General features: G+C 37.3%; 1 protein-coding gene and 1 pseudogene across 1 annotated transcript; both read left to right on the forward strand.

Annotated features, from left to right (window-relative positions):
• The first annotated feature begins 11,857 nt into the window (after window positions 1-11,857).
• On the forward strand, window positions 11,858-13,861 carry LOC149252292 (cytochrome P450 750A1-like). Its single transcript, XM_089456642.1, has 2 exons — window positions 11,858-12,938; window positions 13,018-13,861. Exons 1-2 carry the CDS (start codon window positions 11,961-11,963, stop codon window positions 13,270-13,272), a joined length of 1,233 nt encoding a protein of 410 aa, XP_089312768.1. The 5' UTR covers window positions 11,858-11,960; the 3' UTR covers window positions 13,273-13,861.
• Window positions 13,297-13,659, forward strand: LOC149252293 (cytochrome P450 750A1 pseudogene; annotated as a pseudogene).
• Window positions 13,862-20,886: the final 7,025 nt, after the last annotated feature.

Genomic DNA, 20,886 nt, shown 5'->3' on the forward strand with positions numbered 1-20,886 from the left:
CACTACCCATAAACTACATATCTAATCACTCCTTTGATTTCCTCAGCAAGCCCTACCTCAGAAAATCGAATTCTTGATGAACTTGATGTGTTCTCCAACTAACCCTGAAGCCTCTTCTTATTCTTTTCTCGTTAACAATTCAACGACTAAGATTAAGTCCTTAATCAACAGGTAAGATTAGATATTGCTTGATCCATTACTTTTGACCATTCTAACTTAGTTTTATATTAATTCACATTAATATTTTATTTTCCCTATGTTTAGAGCAGGGACTACACTAAAAATATTAATTATTTTAATATCTCCCAAACTTGTTTGATTCTGCCCAAACAATTTCTGGGTATTGGAGATCTCATGCGCTTTAGCCTCTCCACCAATTTTCAAGGCTAGATTACATCCTACACTACCCCAAATCAACAATTATCCATTCATGTATAAGTAAAAACATGCTGATAGCCATACATAACCATTGTCCGAAATGTACATATAACCAGCATAATAGGAACAGAAATACCATAAACATATCAGCCATCAACATCCATATATACATCAAAATATTTTCACATGAAGATAAAGGAAATGAATTTCTCAATAAATAACACAATGAACCAATCGAAGATGGGACTACAAACAAATCTCTCTTCATCCATTCCCCCCTGTGCCATATTTCAAGTATGAATGTGGGACTCAAACCAAAAGAACTCAACCAAGGGATACCGAGGCTAAATCACCTCAACCTCATCAATAGAAACGAGGATTTAGCATAATCCATCCAGGATCACTAGGCCAACACAATGAACACATCATAACAAGCTTTACCGTGATCTCCACCTGATCACTGGGCCAAACAAGGATGGATGCCATTAGATTTCTCCACCTACATTATGAGAAATTTTCCTGTCTCCTAGTCTATGGGCCTTTACTCGTGATGTGCATCTGATTCCATCTGGAAATTCTAATGACCAAAAAAAAATCCATCCTTGAACTTCCCTTCTCTACTACATAATCCCTCGCGCAATCTGCTCAATCCCTTTAGTGCAGTCACTCACCTTCCAATTTCTGTTAGCACCCCCATCTCGAGTAGTCCATCCCTTGGCAAGGCTTCCTTGCATCAGAAGATACAAAACCAAGGAATATACCTACCTCAAAACCATCATACCGATCATAGCATGCTCATGGATATCAATGGACGTAATTGGGTACCACTGTCCCACAATGGCCTTGTTCCTGAATTTCTTTACCAACATATAGTTGCATATTCCAATTCTTTTCATTGTTGCTACTAATTCTTGCAGTTGATTTTAACCACCCAGCTTGACATTTCTGTGCTTCATGTACCAAGCACATAACTTCCATTTGATTCAAAATAAATTGAAATAAATTCAAATCTTACCTCATTGGTAGCTTGTCAATAAGGTACACTAGCAATCCTGTTTACTTCCTGTCACGACAAGTCAAACTAGTATCATGTATAAAACATCACATCATGTTATGAAATCAGCTCACAAAAAGATAGAAAATATAGATCAACGACTTTAAAATCAACCTCTTTGGGGGGTAGGGGGAAACTCCTTTACATTACACAAATGAACAATTCTTCCATGATACAAATGACAGGACCTACTTTCTCTATATAGGAGTCTAAGGGGTCACAATATAATCAGAGCCAACATAACAATAATAATGTAAGGGTGCAACAATAACAATATTGGGCTTCTATGGGGCACAATAATAACAATATGCGGACTACATGGGCACAACAATATAATAAGGGGGTTGCACTAATAACAATAAGGGGTTACACTAGTAAAATAGGGACCTAACATCCCCCTCTCCTTCAAAAAGTGTGGTCCTCAATGCTTGAGTAGTTCTGGATGTGTCTATATAAAATTCTCATCCTCCCATTTGGAATCCTCAGCGAGTAAGTTCTTCCAATTGATGATATACTTTGAAATTGATTGATTTCATAGTTGTTAGGTTCTTGTTTCTATGACTGCTTCAAGTTCCAATATGATTTTTCCTTCCTCGTCAAGTTCCAAAAATATTGTTTGAATTGGGAGCTTGTCACATATAACCTTGTTTAAGCATGAAACATGGAAAACTAATGTCACTCGGGACCTTAGTACTATGGTGATAATTTATTATCCTTCTTAGCTTGCTTCAGGGACATTTGTTTGTATGGTTGTAGCCGTAAAGATACCCAGTCACCTATATCAATAATTATTTCACTGCGATGTTGATCTGCCTGTTGTTTCATTCAATTCTGCACGAAAGTGAGGTTATCCTTTTTCTTCTTGATATGTCCTTCTATCTTGAGTGTTTGAGGAGTGGTAATTCCTGCCAATGCATTACAAGATATGGTCAGATTCATTTATTCTTTCTCTGGGGTTGGTTCCTGGTGTATATCCTCTTCTTTTTTTGTTTCTTGATCCTTTTCATCCTCCTCTTCACAATCAATGTAAAATAATTTCTTCTCAACACACTTATGACCTTTAATGTATTTTGTATCGCAACTGTAACAAAGCCGCTTTACTCTTTTGTCTTCCAATTGTTGTGGTCTCAACCTTGTAGGTTGTGGAAGGCTAGGAGCAACAACACTTCCATCTTTATAATTGTGAGTGGTAAGCTTTATTGTTGCCATAGTTTTTCTCTCAATTTTTCTTGCCAACCTGAATGCCTTCTCCAATGAATCAGGTTTCCAAAGGTGAACCTCATGTTGAATGTTATCCTTTAAATTCCCCATGAAGATATCAATCCTCTACTTCTCTGGAATATCATTTACCCTTATATTCAATTTTTGGAAGTCCTCAATGTGCTCCTCCATTGAACCCTTTTGTTTGAGATTGATCAATTGACTAAAGAAGGTGTTTATGTTTGTATCCTCATAATGTGCTACCATTTCCTCTATGAAAATTGACCAAGTGACAAGTGGTTTATGAGAACAAATCCCTTTATAACATAAAAATTGATTTGGTTCTAAATATAAAGATGCAATACATACCTTTTGTAAGAGTTGCACATCATGTAGATCAAAATATTTCTCCATATTTAGTATCCATGTTACGAGATACTTCCCATCAAACTTCCTCATATCGATCTTTGGAACATGGTGGGTCCTTAATCCAACATTAGAGTCGATGAAATCATGATTAACATTTCTTTTTTTCTCATCATGAGTTTCCTTTACTACCCTTTCGCCATTAGTAAGCATTTATTGTAGCAACTTTGTTAATTGTGTCTTCAAATATTCCAAGTTTCCTTTAAGTTTCTCTTCTATACCATCCATCTTAACTTCCACACCCTTTGAATTCCTTCAAACTAATTTTTCAACCAAACTTATGAAAAACTTTTAAAAAACTACACACCTTTTGTCACTTTGTAGGAGCTCAATATTGAACCTACTGTATCTCTATAATCTTGGATCTCCAAGGTTTTAAATTACGTCCTACAGTAGCCCTCTGAGTCCTCTTTCCAACCCCACAAGTCTCATCAAGATTAAATTCTCTAAGAAAATTTTATGTTAAATCTCCCATGATGGACTCATTATAAACTAGTTCAGTAGAGCGAAATTGTACGAAGTTCCACATGACACTAGTTTGTCATTACGACCGAAAACCGATACACATAAGACTACATGTTGTCCTATTTCTGTAAATTTTTACGAAATGTCAATCTGATGCTCAGAGAGAAAGTTATGATGATTTCCACAGGTCACCTGTTTGGGATGTAATTCAGGAGCCTGCAAAAACACTAAATGTCTTGAACCATATCTACAAGAATATAGCGAAACAAGATTTGAAATTCGGGCCCAGGGTTCATCAATATTTTGGCTCAAATAAGTTTTAATTTCAGAGTATGAAACTTCGTAGAAAAACAATTATAGCAGAAATTCCACGATGACCTGTTTGCAATGGAATTCTGGAGCTTGCAAAAACCGCAACTTCCTCATATCATATCTCCGAAAATATAGTGAGAAAAGATCTGAAATTCGGACCCGAGGTTCAAAATGATTTCTTCTGAAATGGGTTTTTTTAAGTATCTGCAACATCGTATAAGAAACGTTATACCGACAATTCCATGATGACCTATTTAGAGCAGTGAAACCCTAGAGTCCAAGCCTCTTATACCAAATTTTATGAACCAATTCACAAAAGGATAGAAAAGATAGATCAACAACTTCAAAATCAGCCTCTTCGTGGGGAAACCTCCTTTACATTAAACAATGAACAATTATTCCATGATACAAATGGCAATACCTCCTTCCATATAAGAGTCTAAGGGGTCACAATATAATCAGAGCCGACATAACAATAATAATGTAAGGGTGCAACAATAACAATAGTGGGCTTCTATGGGGCACAATAATAACAATATGGGGACTACATGGGCACAATATATAAAAATGGGGTTGGACTAATAATAATAAGAGGCTACACTAGTAGTATAGGGACTTAACACATCAGGTTAGCTCAAAACATAACCATCATAGATCAAAATCATAAATCACATGTAACCATCATAAACTAGAACCATAAATCACATGTAATCATCATAGACAAAAATCATAAGTCATATCCATAATAAAACTAAAATACAATATCAATACTTATCCTTCATTAATCCTTACTTCTACCTTTGTTCTTTCTGTACACACACTTGACTGATTGCCACACCCGATAACACTTAGTGCCTTCTCCTCAACCATGTGTACATACACATATTGTACATCCTACACTTACAACCACGCACGACATACAACACCATGCAATTCATGCATTCACACCTGACATACAATGAATACACCTACACTCAGTGTCCAACACAACACAAGACCATGGAAAATTTTAACTGCTAATGTTTTCACAGTGGGCTAATTTTCCATGATTTTTCCACAAAAAAGGTTCACCAATTTTCAATATTTATAAAAAACGATTGACCCAAATTTTAGAATATGAAATTATTTTACCTTAAAAATCGCCAACATTATATAGAGACTATATATAAAATCATTATAAATCTTAATAATTTTACAAATATATCAATAAACATTTTATAGTTTGCATATTAGGGATTAGTGAGATTCGCCAATGTTTTTAAACTTAAAGAAAATTTCTCATCCTTATACAAATATCTTGGAATTGACATTCATCATTAGCTCAACAAGAATTATTGCATTGAGAAAAGGCTAATTGGAGGTTGGAAAGTTTATTATGGGCTTGAAAAAAATTGTAAATAAACAAATCTTTGGGTATGGAGTAAAAAATTCCTCTTTGAGACTCTAATCACCCTTTTTATTTTATATGGATGTGAGGATTGGAGTTGTAGTGTATCTAAATAATCATAGAGGAATATTGAGTTGATCCAAGAGAAATTTATAACCTATAACCTTAGATTAAAGGAAATACTTCGTACCCTATCCTATGATTGAAGCTAGTGTTTCCCCCATTGAAAGCATGGCTATGATAAGGTATCACATGTATGATAAAAAAACTATACAACATCGAAGCCATGAGGTTCCCCAAAATTGCTTCTAACTCTAGCCAGATCCCACACCTTAGGCTCAAATGAGGCTGACATAAGGATGTCAAGTCTTGGCTAAACCATTGGAGGTAAAAAAGAAGATCATCTTGGAGAATAGCTAAAATTTTAAAAACATCATTACTTCCAAATTTAAGGACAAGTTGAGAGAAGATAAGAAGTTAGAGAGATAAATGAAGCTATGGTACTATAAGGAGGTGATTAACCCCAATCTTGATAACCAAAATTATCTTTATGTCTTGGCTAGTGCTAAGAAGAGAATGAACATTGCCAATATAAGAACTAATTCTCATGAGGTCCAAAGTGAAATTGGCCATTGGTCAATTCCCAAAACACCTTGGGATGAAATAGTCTTCCACCATTGTGATTCTAAGAGGGTTGAAGATGGAAACTATTTTCTCTTGGACTGCCTAACTCTTATTAACATTCATTCTAGTTTTCAAAATCTTTGCCACACTACCAAATTTCTTGAATTGTTAAGTCAACAAACTATAGTGATCTAGGAAGAGTTCTCTCTCGTCTTTCGATTATAGAAATAAAATATTAAAGAATCTCAACTAACATTATGTTGGTCTTTGTAAAATTTAAACATGGCCATGTGCATTCATAATCTCATGATACATTTCACATTATCAAAATTAAAAAGCCTTAAAAAAAAAAATTAAATTATAACTTCACTTTAAATTATTATTACTATTTTATTAATTATAAAAAATATTAATAAACGACGTAATTATTAATATTTAAAAATATATGTAAGAAGAAAAACATTAGTAAATAAATAATAAATAATTAAAACCAAATATGGATTTTTTTAATATTGCTGTTAATGGTTGTTCATTATGAGTTCTATTGTCTTCCATTTCGGGCAAGGAAGCCCCCATAACCAAGGTTTATGTTTTAGGCAATTTACTATCCAATAAATATGAGAAAATACCTTGAGTTTCTCATTTTTTCATTTAAAATGAAAACATACAGAAAAAAAACTACTTTTAAAGATAAATTTCAACTACTTAAAAACACAAATTAAAATTATAAAATTTATTCGAAAATAAATATGCTATGAAAATAACATTTGCATTAAAAAAAAAAAATCATTTTGGAATAATAATCATTTTAACTTATTCCAAAATAAATATACTACGAAAATTAACATTTACATTAAAAAAATCATTTTCATAACTAACACCACAGACTAAGCCATTATAATTTATATATATATAAAATATGCTTCGTTCATGCGTATCGCAATCCAAACTCAGCGCACTTATTTGATTTACAACAGAAAATGATGTTCTTCTTTCCATCAAAGAATGCTCCGGACATTTGAGTGGTTGATTTCTGTATTCGTCAAGGTCGCGTGTTGGGTTACAGTGACCGAATTGCCTTCCATCTTATTAATAATAAAAAAATTAATACATCACTTAATCTAAAATATATAGGTTGAAAAAAATGTGTAAAAGGAATATAGTAAATCAATAATAAATAATTAGTGTTTAATAATATTGGTTGATATAATATTTTTTAATTAAATTAATTGATTCAACTGATTTAGAGTAGATGCGAATTTCATTGATATTATAGATTTGACTCTTCCATTTTTTTTTTGAAAAAACTTAATTGGAAAACGTTTCAAAGTTTCTCATATTTTAATTTTAATTAAAAAAAAAAAAACTATTTTTAAAAATAAATTTCAGCTTCCTATCTTAACAATTAAAAATAAAAATTAATTTTCAAAAATACTAATAACTATTTAAAAACACAAATTAAAATTATCACACCTATTGTCACGCCCCTACATCTGCGGTGGTTGTTTCAACCGCTTGTAGCGAGGTGCGGCACCACCGAACACTTTCTTTTAACAATACTAACATTCGTGGACTACGCCTACTTCAACATGAACATACATAGTTTGTGTTTTATAACCAAGTAAAAGCATTATCCTTTATACTTTAATGAAACCCATATTCATTATCCATGTGCAATTAACCGAGAACAACAATTGCAAACAAGTATAAAGGAGGGGCAACTCCCGAACAGTCTGCCGAACAGTTTATTATAACAGTTTCCTCAATAATACATCATCAAGTATACTTGGCAAAACTCCAAGTCTATACTTAGAATAATTTACAACAGAGGCATAGAACTGCCTTTACAACATGTACACCATTTGCATAAAGAATTAGTGCTCACCCGAGTCACTAATAACCTTCACCAAGTCCTGCACACGTACATCTGTCGAACCCCGGGTAAACCGTACCCTCACTCCAACTGGCACAAGACAACTCCTCAAAACTGCTTCTGGACAGTGCGCATGAGTTATGCGCAGCACCATCCAAAACTGCGCAAGTTTTACCCCTGCACTTGTGCGTATAGAAGATGCGAGTTCGTTGAACAAATGAGCCTCATGCTCTTTACACTTATATGCAACCTACGTGGGATTACATGGGGTGTGCAGCCCCATGGCCGACCCCCCAAAACCACTTAACACACGTCCACAAGCTATCGTTCACAAGTCGGCTGCCATGTATATTTTTTAATCATCGTATATATGCCTTCGTTCAACACTTAGTCGCATGCCTGCCCGAGCTTGTGCACGTCATTCACCCATCGCCCATTGCGCGCCCGTCGTTTACCTTGCGCCCGCCTTGCGTCCGTCGTTCACCCATCACCCATCGCGCGCCCACTATGCGTCCGCGCCTCGGTGAAAACTCAAGGACCTTACATCCTCCTTCACCTGATGTCGTTGTCGTCCTCGACAACATGTCATCCTCCAAGTATCAATATCCATGATGTCGACTCCTCCACATAAGGCAAACATCACTGCAACATATGTTGAACCACTGTCATCTGCACTATGTTGTCCATGTGTGTGTCCCCTCCAAAGTGAAGAGATCATCTCATCAAACCAACTCTCGATGTGCCCCATTCAGGTCCGTGAAGTCCTCTTCATCATCTGTAATGTGCCATCATCAATCATACCTGCTCCATGTGCTTGAGGGCTCACTGCCATGAACAGCTAACAATGAGCCCATCTTTTTATTCATCTAAGAAGATGTAGAGGGAGTAGAGCCTGAAGGCTCTCCCTCACTAATCAACTCAATCCATCTATCAGGATTCTCAATCTCCATCCTTTGTAGATAAGCAACCCAGTCTTCCTTCTGGACATCCGGCCTTACATATACCTCATCATCATCATCATCTTCCACTATCTCTAGTCTCCTTGTCAAGTCCAAGATGCTATCTGAAAGTGATCTAATGACCAATGACTGCTCCACAAGCTTTGCCTCAACAGTGGACAACCGCTTGTTCACCTTTTCCTTATCCTCCATTTGCATTGCTCCTACTTTACAATCAGGTCTTGTTGCACCAATGGTAGGCACACCGATGGGCACATCTTCCCTTCCATCATAAATGTAGAGCTTCTTCAAATGTGGCACAATCAAAGTATCGAATTGTTTCATAAACTCCATCCCCAATACAACTTCGTAGTCATCAATCCGCACTATAGTGAAGTCCACTTTCCCAGTCCATTCAGCAAATGTAGTGTCCACCTTCTCAACTATGCCAATAATGTCCATAGGGGGAGAATTCACTGTCTTCATTTGTGCCTTTCCCGGTACAAACTTCAGCCCAATTCTTCTTGCAGTATCTTCTCCCATGAAGTTGCGAGAAGCCCCACTATCCACCATAGTGAGTATATTAGTACCTCCAACCTTCATTCGAACATATTCTAACTTGTTTCTTTCCGGGTCTCTCTTAGAGACTACTTCTTTAGTAGCAGAAGCACCAAGTATCTACATCATCCCCACAGAAGCATCATTACCCTCATCATCAGATTGTGCAAACGTAGCCACCTTTAGTTTAGAGGGGCAATTCTTCACCGTGTTTGGTCCTTCACATAACCAACACTTCAAAGGTTTCTTCATCTTTGAACCATCATCTGATTTTGGAGTATCATCATTCTTCTTCTCTTTTGGCTTTTCGGACTTCTTCTTCTTGTCATCAGAAGTCTCCTCAAAGTGATCCACCATCCTATCAACTGCAACAAAAGCTTCTTCAAGTGTGTTAATCTTCTGCCTCCTTACCTCATTGCGTGCCCAAGGCTTCAATCCCATAATGAAGTTGAACACCTTGTCCTTTTCAGTCATGTCATGAAGTTCCAGAGCTGCACTTGAGTACTCTTGCTGATATGCTTGTAGGATTCCTGTTTGCTTTATGTACTTGAGTTTGGTCCTTGCTTCCCAGGTGTCATCCTGAGGACTGAAGTGGGTCTGCAAAGCTTTCTTCAAGTCTTTCCACGAAGTGATGTCATTAGCATTGCCATTGGCAATCTGATCCACCCTCCTTCGCCACCACATCTTAGCATCCTTTGTCAAGAACTGAGTAGCTACCTTGACTTGTGTCTCACCATCAACCAGGTTCAACCGCTCTAAGTATTGCTCTATGTCCCACAAGAAGTTGCCAAGAATTGCTGCCTTCCTTGTTCCATCATAAGACTCCGGTTCCTTGACCTTCACATGAGGCACTCCTCCACCTGAGTTATGCCCCACGGCCTTCTTCACAACCGCAAGCTCATTCTTTGTATCTTCAAGAGTCTTCTTCAAGTTCTCAATTTCTGCAAGACTTTGATCCCTTGATTCCTCAACCTCTTTGACCTTCACCGCAAGTTGTGTACACATAAGATCAGTGTACTCATTTTGTGCCTTGAGCTCATCATTTTGTGTTCGAAGTTCATCGAGTTTCTCTTCAAAAGAAATCTCCATATCTTCTACCTTTACCAACACCCTTTCAATGAACTCCATAGTAGTTTCCTTGCCATCATGACTAGACCCGGCTTGAGACCCGGCTGCCATCTCGACCAGCTTCTCCTTCCTTTGTGATCTAGTCTTGACCATTCGAGTATCCTGCAACCTGAACCAACCCTTGTTTCACTTCGTGTGAAACGGCTTCCTTCACCTGCAAGTACCCTTGTCACTGCCACGAGCAACCTTTGCTCACCAGCTCCGACCGAGCTTTGATACCAACTGTCACGCCCCTACACCTGCGGTGGTTTTTCAACCGCTTGTAGCGAGGTGCAGCACCACCGAACGCTTTCTTTTAACAATACTAACATTCTTGGACTACGCCTACTTCAACATGAACATACTTAGTTTGTGTTTTATAACCAATTAAAAGCATTATCCTTTATACTTTAATGAAAATCATAGTCAATATCCATGTGCAATTAACCGAGAACAACAATTGCAAACAAGTATAAAGGGAGGGGCAACTTGCGAACAATCTGCCCAACAGTTTATTATAACAGTTTCCTCAATAATACATCATCAAGTATACTTGGCAAAACTTCAAGTCTATACTTAGAATAATTTACAACAGAGGCATAGAACTGCCTTTACAACATGTACACCATTTGCATAAAGAATTAGTGCTCACCCGAGTCATTAATAACCTTCACCAAGTCCTGCACACGTACATCTGTCGAACTCCGGGTAAACCGTACCCTCACTCCAACTGGCACAAGACAACTCCTCAAAACTGCTTCTCGACAGTGCTCATAAGTTATACGCAGCACCATCCAAAACTGTGCAAGTTTTACCCCTGCACTTGTGCGTATAGAAGATGCGAGTTCGTTGAACAAATGAGCCTCATGCTCTTTACACTTATATGCAACCTACGTGGGATTACATGGGGTGTGCAGCACCATGGCCGACCACCCAAAACCACTTAACACACGTCCACAAGCTATCGTTCACAAGTTGGCTGCCATGTATATATTTTTTGATCATCATATATATGCCTTTGTTCAACACTTAGTCGCATGCGTGCCCGAGCTTGTGCACGTCGTTCACCCATCGCCCATTGCGCGCCCATGGTTTACCTTCTTGCTTCCATCCTTCACCCATCGCCCATCGCGCGCCCACTATGCGTCCGCGCCTCGGTGAAAACTCAAGGACCTTACACCTATTCCAAAGTAAATATACTATGCAAATAATTAGATTAAAAGCAATTACATCAAAAATATTAATTTTTCATAACTAATGACACACATATATACTATGCAAATAATTAGCTTAAAAGCAATTACATCAAAAATATTAAATTTTCATAACTAATAACAAACACTAGCCCTTTATGATTTCACATGTTACTTGGAAGAAAAAACAAAATTATATACTGATATTAAAATAAACGAGAAATAATATAAAAGTTCATTCATGCCCATCCCAATCGAGTGGTCATATTCAATTTGACTTATAACAGAAAATGAAGTTTTTCTTTCAATCGAATCCTGAGGACATGTTAGTAGTTGATTTCTGTATTCGTCAAAGTAGCCTGTTTGTTTGATGAATAAAGCATGAATATGTAGGAAGCGTTACAGTAAGCGGATTCGAAGAATTCTAGTATTTCCTTACATCAGTATGCAGTACAGCGGGTTAAAAATGTGGTTTAACGACTTGGTTCGAACTCTGAGCCTGTCAGTAATAATAACTGCAGCAGCTATTGGACTTGTGACTTTGGTATTCTTCTTTCAGATATTGCAGCACAAGAGAAGAAGACACAGCACCAGATTGCCTCCAGGACCATGTCCGTGGCCAATTATAGGAAATCTTCATCAATTGAGTCTGCCTGCTCACCGTGCTCTCAAGAATCTTGCAGAAAAATATGGCCCCGTCATGTTTCTGCGCTTTGGCTCTATCCCCACTGTGGTCGTTTCGTCTTCTGAGATGGCTAACCACTTTCTCAAAACACACGATTTGGTCTTTGCCAACCGGCCTCCAACAACGACAGCAAAATACTTATCCTATGATTTCAAGGGTTTGATAGCGACTCCATATGGAGATTATTGGAAATACGTGAGAAAAATATGCGTTACAGAATTGCTGACTCCCAGAAGGATTGAGTTCTTCAAGGATGTGAGAGAGGAAGAGGTATATACCATGATCCATTCCATTTGTGGGGAGAGTGAGAGTGGCACAATTGCCGTGAATGTCAGCAATGCCTTCTTTACCCTCACCACCAATATAATTTGGCGAATGCTGGTGAGGAAGAAATTTTCTAACAATGATTTGGGTACCAGTGGCGAAAGATTCAGGGATCTGGTGTTAGAAGGGTCAACTGCCGCGGGATCTTTTAACATTGGAAGCTTTATTCCTTCTTTGGATTGGCTTGATTTGCAAGGTAACAATCGACGAATAAAGAAGGCCAACAAAGTATTTGATGCATTTGTTGAGAAAGTAATAGACGACCATATGGATCAGGGCGTGGATTCAGCCTCGAATCCGCAGACAAAGGCAAAGGCAGAATATGGTAAGGTCTTCGTCGATGTGCTTCTTCAGACCCAGAGTGATAAGACGGACGACAAGATCACGCGAGAAACCATCAAGGCAATTATGTTTGTAAGTCTCTCCGGCCTCGTTCTCTCTTTCAGTTTTCTACTAACATGAGAAACGAATTGAATTTGTATGGATTTGTCAGGACATGTTCGCCGCCGGAACGGAGACGACGGCCATTACCTTAGAATGGGCAATGAGTGAGCTTCTCAGACATCCCCATGCAATGAAGAGGTTGCAGGAAGAAATTGAACGTACAGTTGGCAAACATGCCAAAGTTAAGGAGTCAGATGTAGCAAGCATGAAATACCTCCACAGTGTGGTCAGAGAGACGTTACGATTATACCCAGCAGGGCCGCTAGGCGTTCCCCGTGAATCTGCAGAGGGCGTTACAGTATGAGAATATCATATACCTAAAAAAACAATGTTATTGGTGAATGTGTGGGCGATAGGAAGGGATCCTAATGTATGGGGAAAAGATGCTTCAGAGTTCAAACCGGAAAGATTTATGGAGGAATTCGGTGGACACAATGATTATACGGACATAACAAGTACACAAGACTTGAGGATGCTTCCATTTGGGGCAGGAAGGAGAGGATGCCCAGGGGCCCCTATGGCTATTCCTACTATTTCGCTTGCATTGGCTCAGCTGTTGCACATTTTTAACTGGAGAGTTGAAGGTGATCCGACCCAACTGGATATGAAGGAAGCGCATGCAGTGTCTATGCCCAGAGAAATTCCTCTCTTTGCGTTTCCAAGCTTGAGGATGCCACTGAGTTGTGTTTAGAATTTGGAAAAGTAGGAATTTATAGGTTTCAGGCAGCCCGGGTCTTCCCGCCATCTTTAGCGTTGGCTAGTAGTTTGTTTGATCTATTGTTTTGCTATGTTGTGTGAGATGTTATGGCGATGTATTGTGCTTAGTGTTTCTGTTAGACATTATGGCGATGATGAGAAATGCATTATGCTTAAATAAATTGGGTAAATAACGAGGTAACTTTCCTACCTTACATATGAGTGTCGATTTATGATCAAGTTCCTTACGTAGTGCTTAATATTACATTTTCTTTTTCCTTTTCCTGCACATACATTTTGCATTGTTATTATGTAATTTGTCCGGTGGAAGCGAACTAGTATGTATTTTAATATTAAAATATAAATTTTTACTATGCATTATATATTTGCGTGTATATTTAAAAAATTACTTATCTCCCATTTATGTTTTAAATATTTATAGTATATATCATAATAAAAACTCTGAACAAAGTTGTTTATAATGTAATCTATTCTCTTTTTAAGAGAGAATAAATCAATAATTAAGTTATAAGAGTTATTTCTAAATATATTAGCAGTCATAAGGGCCCGGAAATTTAGATAGGCATCGTCACTGTTGTGTTTTGGAACCACTGTTACCATCAGTTTTTTACTGAATTTACAACAGTCAGAAGCGCTGAAAATGAAATACAAATTCCCGGTTCTGTTAAAAAAATTGAAATGAAATTCCAATTCCCAGTTATGTTGAAATAAATGGCTACTGCTGGGCTGATTCTGTAGAGGGTGCTGCACTGCTGGATATAAGTTATGTTTCTTTCCACGCTTCCACCAACTGAAGCGATTAGTCTGAACAGGCCTGTGGCGAAACTGACGAAAGAACCTGCAAAGAGGGAACTTTATGTTAGTTGTTCGGCAACTAACATTGTAAACCTGCGTTGGTTGTCTATGTACATTGTAAACTATTCTCTTTTTCTCGGAAATATACTATCTTAATTTGCCAAGGAAATATAAGTGATCACTTGTGTAACTCTCAAAATATGAATAAATGAATTTCGCTCGATTGGAATCAACTTTCTCCAAAAAAAAATATTTTTAATAGTTCGGATAAAGTCGAATTTATTGTATAATGGTATGTCAATTTATTTTATATGAATATTTAGTGAAAAAAAAAATTTAAATACCCCTCAGCTAATTCATTATAATAAACAATTTTCTGTGTAATCAATTAAACAAACCTCAAATTCAAGAAATTCTCTTTGAGAGTGAGCCCAATATTGTCGTGAGTCCTTCGAAGTTACCCATTAAAGATAAACAAAGTAAGCTTTGAATTGACGATGAGGTTCATATGAGGTTATAAATGATGTTGTATGCAACTTACTTATTTTTCGGCATCTTCACGTTGCTTTTGGCTTCCAAACCAAACGAAAGCAGAATCTGATGCCTATGTATATCTATATTCTCTTATCTAAAAATTTTAATACATATATCTATATTCTTTTATCTAAATTTTGTAATTAAATTATCTTTATTTTTTTAATTAAATTAAAAAATAGAAAAAGCAGTGTTTAGTTTATATAAATTTAATCTCTCTATGTCTTATTACGCATAAAATAAAAATAACCAAGTGGTTGGTTGAGCCTCTATTTTCTAAATCGGCTTCTACTCCCAAATCAATCTAGTCCCCCAACTTATTTAAAGTTCACAACAGATTATCAGATTATCTAGTCCCCCAACTTATTTAAAGTTCACAATAGATTATCAGATTATCTAGTCCCCCAAATTATTTAAAGTTCACAATAGATTATCAGATTATCTGCCCCATGTTATGTTGATGAAGGAATAACACAATTGGTATACTTATAGCCTACAACAAACTTGGACCAAACTGCACAACAGAGCAAAGAAATATCAGTTGGTTTCTATTGGAATTTTTTATCTGGTCTATTTCATCTAATCTTTTTCTCTTCTTCCCCTTCTATATTATCCATATTAGCCTACAACAAACCTGGATCAAACTGCACAACCGAGCAAAGAAATATCATTTAGTCTCTATTGGAATTTTTTATCTTGTCTATTTCATCTAATCTTTTTCTCTTCTTCCCATTCTATTTTATCCATATAACTCTTCCCCATTCTTCCCCTTCTATTTTATCCATATTTATAACTCTTCCCCACCCAGTAAGATGATTAGATTTCAAACCGTAATAGAATTTTCATATAAAAAGCCTGCAATAATATTATGTGATCCCAACATCACATTAAATGTTATTATGCATTCAAATTCTTCTTCTAAGCTTAAACTCTTCTTCCATTTTTATTTTTTCTAGTGAAACTATATCTCTTTCTTGATATTTACAATTTTAGATAATACGATTTGTCCCGAACGAATAAGAACTTGATTCGATTCAACAATAACATAAGTTTCATATTAAAATATACAAGAAAGTGAGTACAAACTATGAATACTTAAACCTATATTTTATCTAAATTACAACATTTTAACTCTCGGCATTTCATCCAATTGTTTTCCTTGTTTTCTGTTTCCTAATAGAAATAGGATTCCTCGTGGCCATCTAAGACAATATGTCCTTGTTTTTTCTTCCTAATATAAATAGGATTCCTCCTTGCCATATAAGACAATATGTCCTTACCATGGATGATCTAAACATAAAGCAGCAACACAAAATTCAGCCTATGAGCTACTAACAATAACTTGACTCTAACATTGCAACTGTAAGACTATGCATTAACTAGCACAACCACATTTACCAATGTAGTTGATATACTCTGATAGGCATATATGAATTGTATATAGTATCGTTTTCCAATGTGGTTGATATACCCAGATAGGCTTATATCAACCACCTTAATAATTCTTATGTGTACTTTTTAAAACACCAACTATTTATCATTATTAATAATTATATAAATAATAACAACCATATTATTATATATTTATATTATAGCTCATCATAATATTATACTCAGCGGGAGAGCATTCTCCATATGGCTCATAGCTTCACGAAAATAGTTGCTGGCTCAGTTCCGTCCACCTATAGGGAGCAGGCTTCGGCCCATATCGTTAGTGAAGCCCTAGTTCCCACTGTCCAGGTGGTCCAGGCCTCGATGAGGCTTTGAAGTTCTTTGAAAGTGCCCTAATCTGCAGATTCAATGGTTTTTGGCCGCAGCTGACACCTCTCCACAGTTGGATCTTGGAGGTATGGAAGCCTCTAATTCCTGATGCAATTAATATCTACCCTTGTGCTAGGGGTTTCTTTATAGTAGATTTTAAAAACCGTGAAAGCAGACAATGTATTCTAGATGCTAGCCCTTGCTTTTGGGAAAAATCAGGCCTATTCATGAGGCCATGGAACCCATCATTCCATCCCTCAACAACAGTCATAACCTCAGCACCAGTTTGGGTGAGATTGCCAAACCTACCCTTCATCTCCGGAATTCTCTCTGCTAAAAGCCATTGGAAATGCAATTGGGAAATTTTACTACAGGTGCCCAGAAACATAGGAATATGTCAGAACCACCTATGCACGCATCTGTGTGGAAATGGACATCAGCGCCGGATTCCCAGCTGAAATACACGTAACAAGTAATGACTACGTGTGGAACCAGAAACTTGATTATGAAAGTGTCCTCTTCAGATGTCGATATTGCTTTGAGAGATGCCACCTAGCCAAAAATTGCCCAAAAGCCTGCGAGAAAAATTCTGCTAGAAAAAATCACCACAGATCTACATGGTGGGAAGGAGCACAAAAAGAACACTACACTGTCATCAAAGAATAATACTCTCGAGAAAACTTTGAATCACAATAAATGAGGCAAGAAAGAAATCACTCTCAAGACAAGCAGGGGGGAAGCCCCGCCCAACAACAAAAAGAGTGAACTCGACAACCCCTCAAGCATCAACAGTTATGAGAATTCAAATACTGCACAAAATAAATCTTTATTTAACAGCAAAGAAGATCTCTTAGACCAAACTTCTTCTCCGACTATCTTCAAAAGGACGAACACAATAGATCGCGAAGCTAAGGCACCAATGTCCCAAGAGGCAGAAGAGATGAAGGAGATGCAAGATAAAGAAAGTTAGAAGACCGTAGAGGAAAAAAAGAAAGCTACAACACCAATCTCGGCAAGAAAGACGAGGAGCCAGAGAATTAGAAACTAAAAACATTATAGGTCCGATAGACTAATTGGGTCTCGGTGGACATTAACCACCACCATCATCATCATCATATTAGATAATAATAATAATAATAATAATAATTACAATTATATGGTATTATTATTATAATATAATATATTTATTATTATATTATTATAATAATAATATTATTATATTATTATTATTATACTCATAATAACAACTACGGTCCCATAATAATTAGAAATGTGATAAGAGAATTATTATGTGTATTTTTAAAAAAGATCAATTATTTATAATTGTTAATAGTTATATAAAAATAACCACCACATTCTTATATATTTGTATTTAATATATTAATATTATAATAGTAATATTAATCATAATTAATATTAGTAATATTAATTAATAACGATAATAATAAATGATAATAATATTATATTACCCTTACATTATTATAATAATATAATAATTATAATATTATTAGAATAATAATAGTATATATCTATTATTATATTATAATAATAATAATAATAATAATAATATTATTATTATTATTATTATATTATAATAATAATAATAATAATATTATTATTATTATATTATAATAATAATAATATTATTATTATTATTATATTATAATAATAATAATAATAATAATAATAATAATAATATTATTATTATTATTATTTCCCATAGAAAAAACTCGTAATTTTCATTAATTTTTTAAAATTACATTTTGTAGATGCCAAAGCATTGCAAAGACGAGGCTATGTAGCCAAACAAAAAATTGGTTGACACAACTGTCAAATAATGAAAAACAGAAGAAAGTGATCCCTGTCGGGAACCTTGAGATGCCAGAATGGGGAAATCAAAGTTTCTGCCCCTTTTTCTTCTCTACCTTGCGCCACTCGACTTGGGGCGGATGCATGGGAACAAGTTGAAGTGGATTTTCCTCTCTGGGTAGGGGGTTTTCCTTTTCGGAGTCCGAGGTGTCCGATATGTGCTGCCTTTTGGTTCCACTGGATTGATTCTGGGGTTCTGCTTGGCTGCTCTCATTTTAGTTGGGCTCGTCGTCCTCATCAGCTCCCTCTTCATCAGAGTCTGGTGGAAATGTCCACCCTTTTTTTTTGTTTAACTAATTTTTTCCTTTTTTGGCTGTCTTTTTTGTAATCTGGGCAGGAATTTTGTAGATGCCCAGTTTACCTGCATATTCTGCACCAAAATTTTGTATTTTCATAATCTATTATTTGCACCCAGCTGTTATCTTTATGCTTCAGCAATATGCGGTCTGGTAAACCTTTTCTAAGGTCGACTTCCACACAAATACATGCGTAAGTGAAGATTCTATCCTCCACCCGCTGAGTATCCATTTTGATATATCTTCCTATGGAATTGCCAATGCATGCAAGAGTCTTTTGGTCCCAGAAATGTGCAGGGAGATTATATAGACACACCCATACTGGGATCCTGGAGACGATAAAGGAGTTGGCGTCAAACTCCGGGAACCAAGGAGTGATAAAGAGTCCTGAAGATCCCCAAAACCACGGTCCCTCCTGGAGCACTAGTGTAAGGTCCTCGGAGGTGTGGTGTGGTTGGGCGCTGGGTGACCGTGCACGCGCGCGCGACGGGTGTGCGATAGTGCGACGGGCGGGTGCGACGAACCGGGCGTGCGGAGGAAATGCGACGTTCCTGCGAGCTATGTGCGACGAAACCGTGAACAATGAAATTACGACACTTGAAAGTTTGCGATGGTTTATACTCACGTTTGGAGGATTGTTATGAGGGGTTGGCCGACACACCATGGTGGGTAGGCTGACTTGAAATAAGCCTTGAACGGGTGTGTGCTTAGGGGTGTATGGGCAGTCGGTTGGGCAACCCACCCACGCACTAAGGTTCATATCTATGCTTGAGCGTTCAAATTCATCATCCAACTTCGCACTTCCTACTTCGCTCTTGGATTAGTGTCTCTTGTGCGCAATTTTGAGGAGGATGAGCGCATAGCTCATGTGCTCCTCCAGTGAGTCGCACTTGGTGAAGAACTCTTGGTGGAGAGGTGGACGTGTTGGGCAAGGCGTGCCCGAGGTGATCGTGCGGAGGTGTTTGTGAGATGACTTGGCATGCGTGTCTTGGTGACTCGGGTGAGCGCCCGCTCACCGTGCAAGTGTGCACGAAGGTGAGACGAAGGTTGGAACTAGAGGTCGTAGAGTTGGGCAGGCAGTACTACGTGCTGTGTACACAATTTGGGCATTTGTCAAGAGTGACAAGCGGGACTGCATGTGGGCAAGGATACAGGGTTTGGGTGTTTGTGACCAAATGAAGAGCAAACCGGCGAAGACGTGCGGCGATGTGAATGATGGGTTGGAGTGTTGTGGGCAACCGTGCGGAGGTGTTGACAAGCTGGGCAACCGAGTTTTCTGAAGTTGTGAAAATTTGGCTGTGTAAATTTGGTGTTTCCCAAGGACTTAGTTTGTACATTGTAAAAATGAAGATTATATAATATATGGATATTCAGGCAGACTCATATTGCAGGGAGTTGCCCCTCCCTTTATATTGTTGTGCATTTCTCTTAGTTAATGCTATTGATAATGAATGTGTATGGGTGTTCATTGGTATAAAGGCTAAACACATAATAATACATGGTTGCGAAACACAAACTAAGTAGGAGAAAGTGAATTAGGCGTAGTCCACGAACATAAGTATTGGTGAAAAGAAAGTGTTTGGTGGTGCCACACCTCGCTATAAGCGGTTGAAAGACTACCGTAGGTGTAGGGGCATGACAGGTGGTATCAGAGCTCGGTTGGAGTTGGTGAGCAAGGGTTGCTCATGACGGAGCGCAGGGTGGATGCACTTGACAGTTGATGACAGTGGAAGCAGGTTTAGCAGGGGTGAAGCTTAGTGCTTGGACCAAGCTGAACAACAAGGCATGGCAAGTTTGGGAGAATGCGAAGGGAAGCTCTTGCTTACCTTGTACAAGTTGAAGAGGTTGAAAGAAGAGAATCCCCGATTCGAGAGAAGTTTGAAGTCTTGGAAAATAATTTTGAAGACGAACTTCTTCAACTTGGTTGGACAATGGAGCAAGATGAA

This window comes from Pinus tabuliformis, chromosome 7, assembly GCF_031772625.1.
Source record: "Pinus tabuliformis cultivar Carrire ecotype Pingquan chromosome 7, CPIR1, whole genome shotgun sequence".
Taxonomy (NCBI): domain Eukaryota; kingdom Viridiplantae; phylum Streptophyta; class Pinopsida; order Pinales; family Pinaceae; genus Pinus; species Pinus tabuliformis.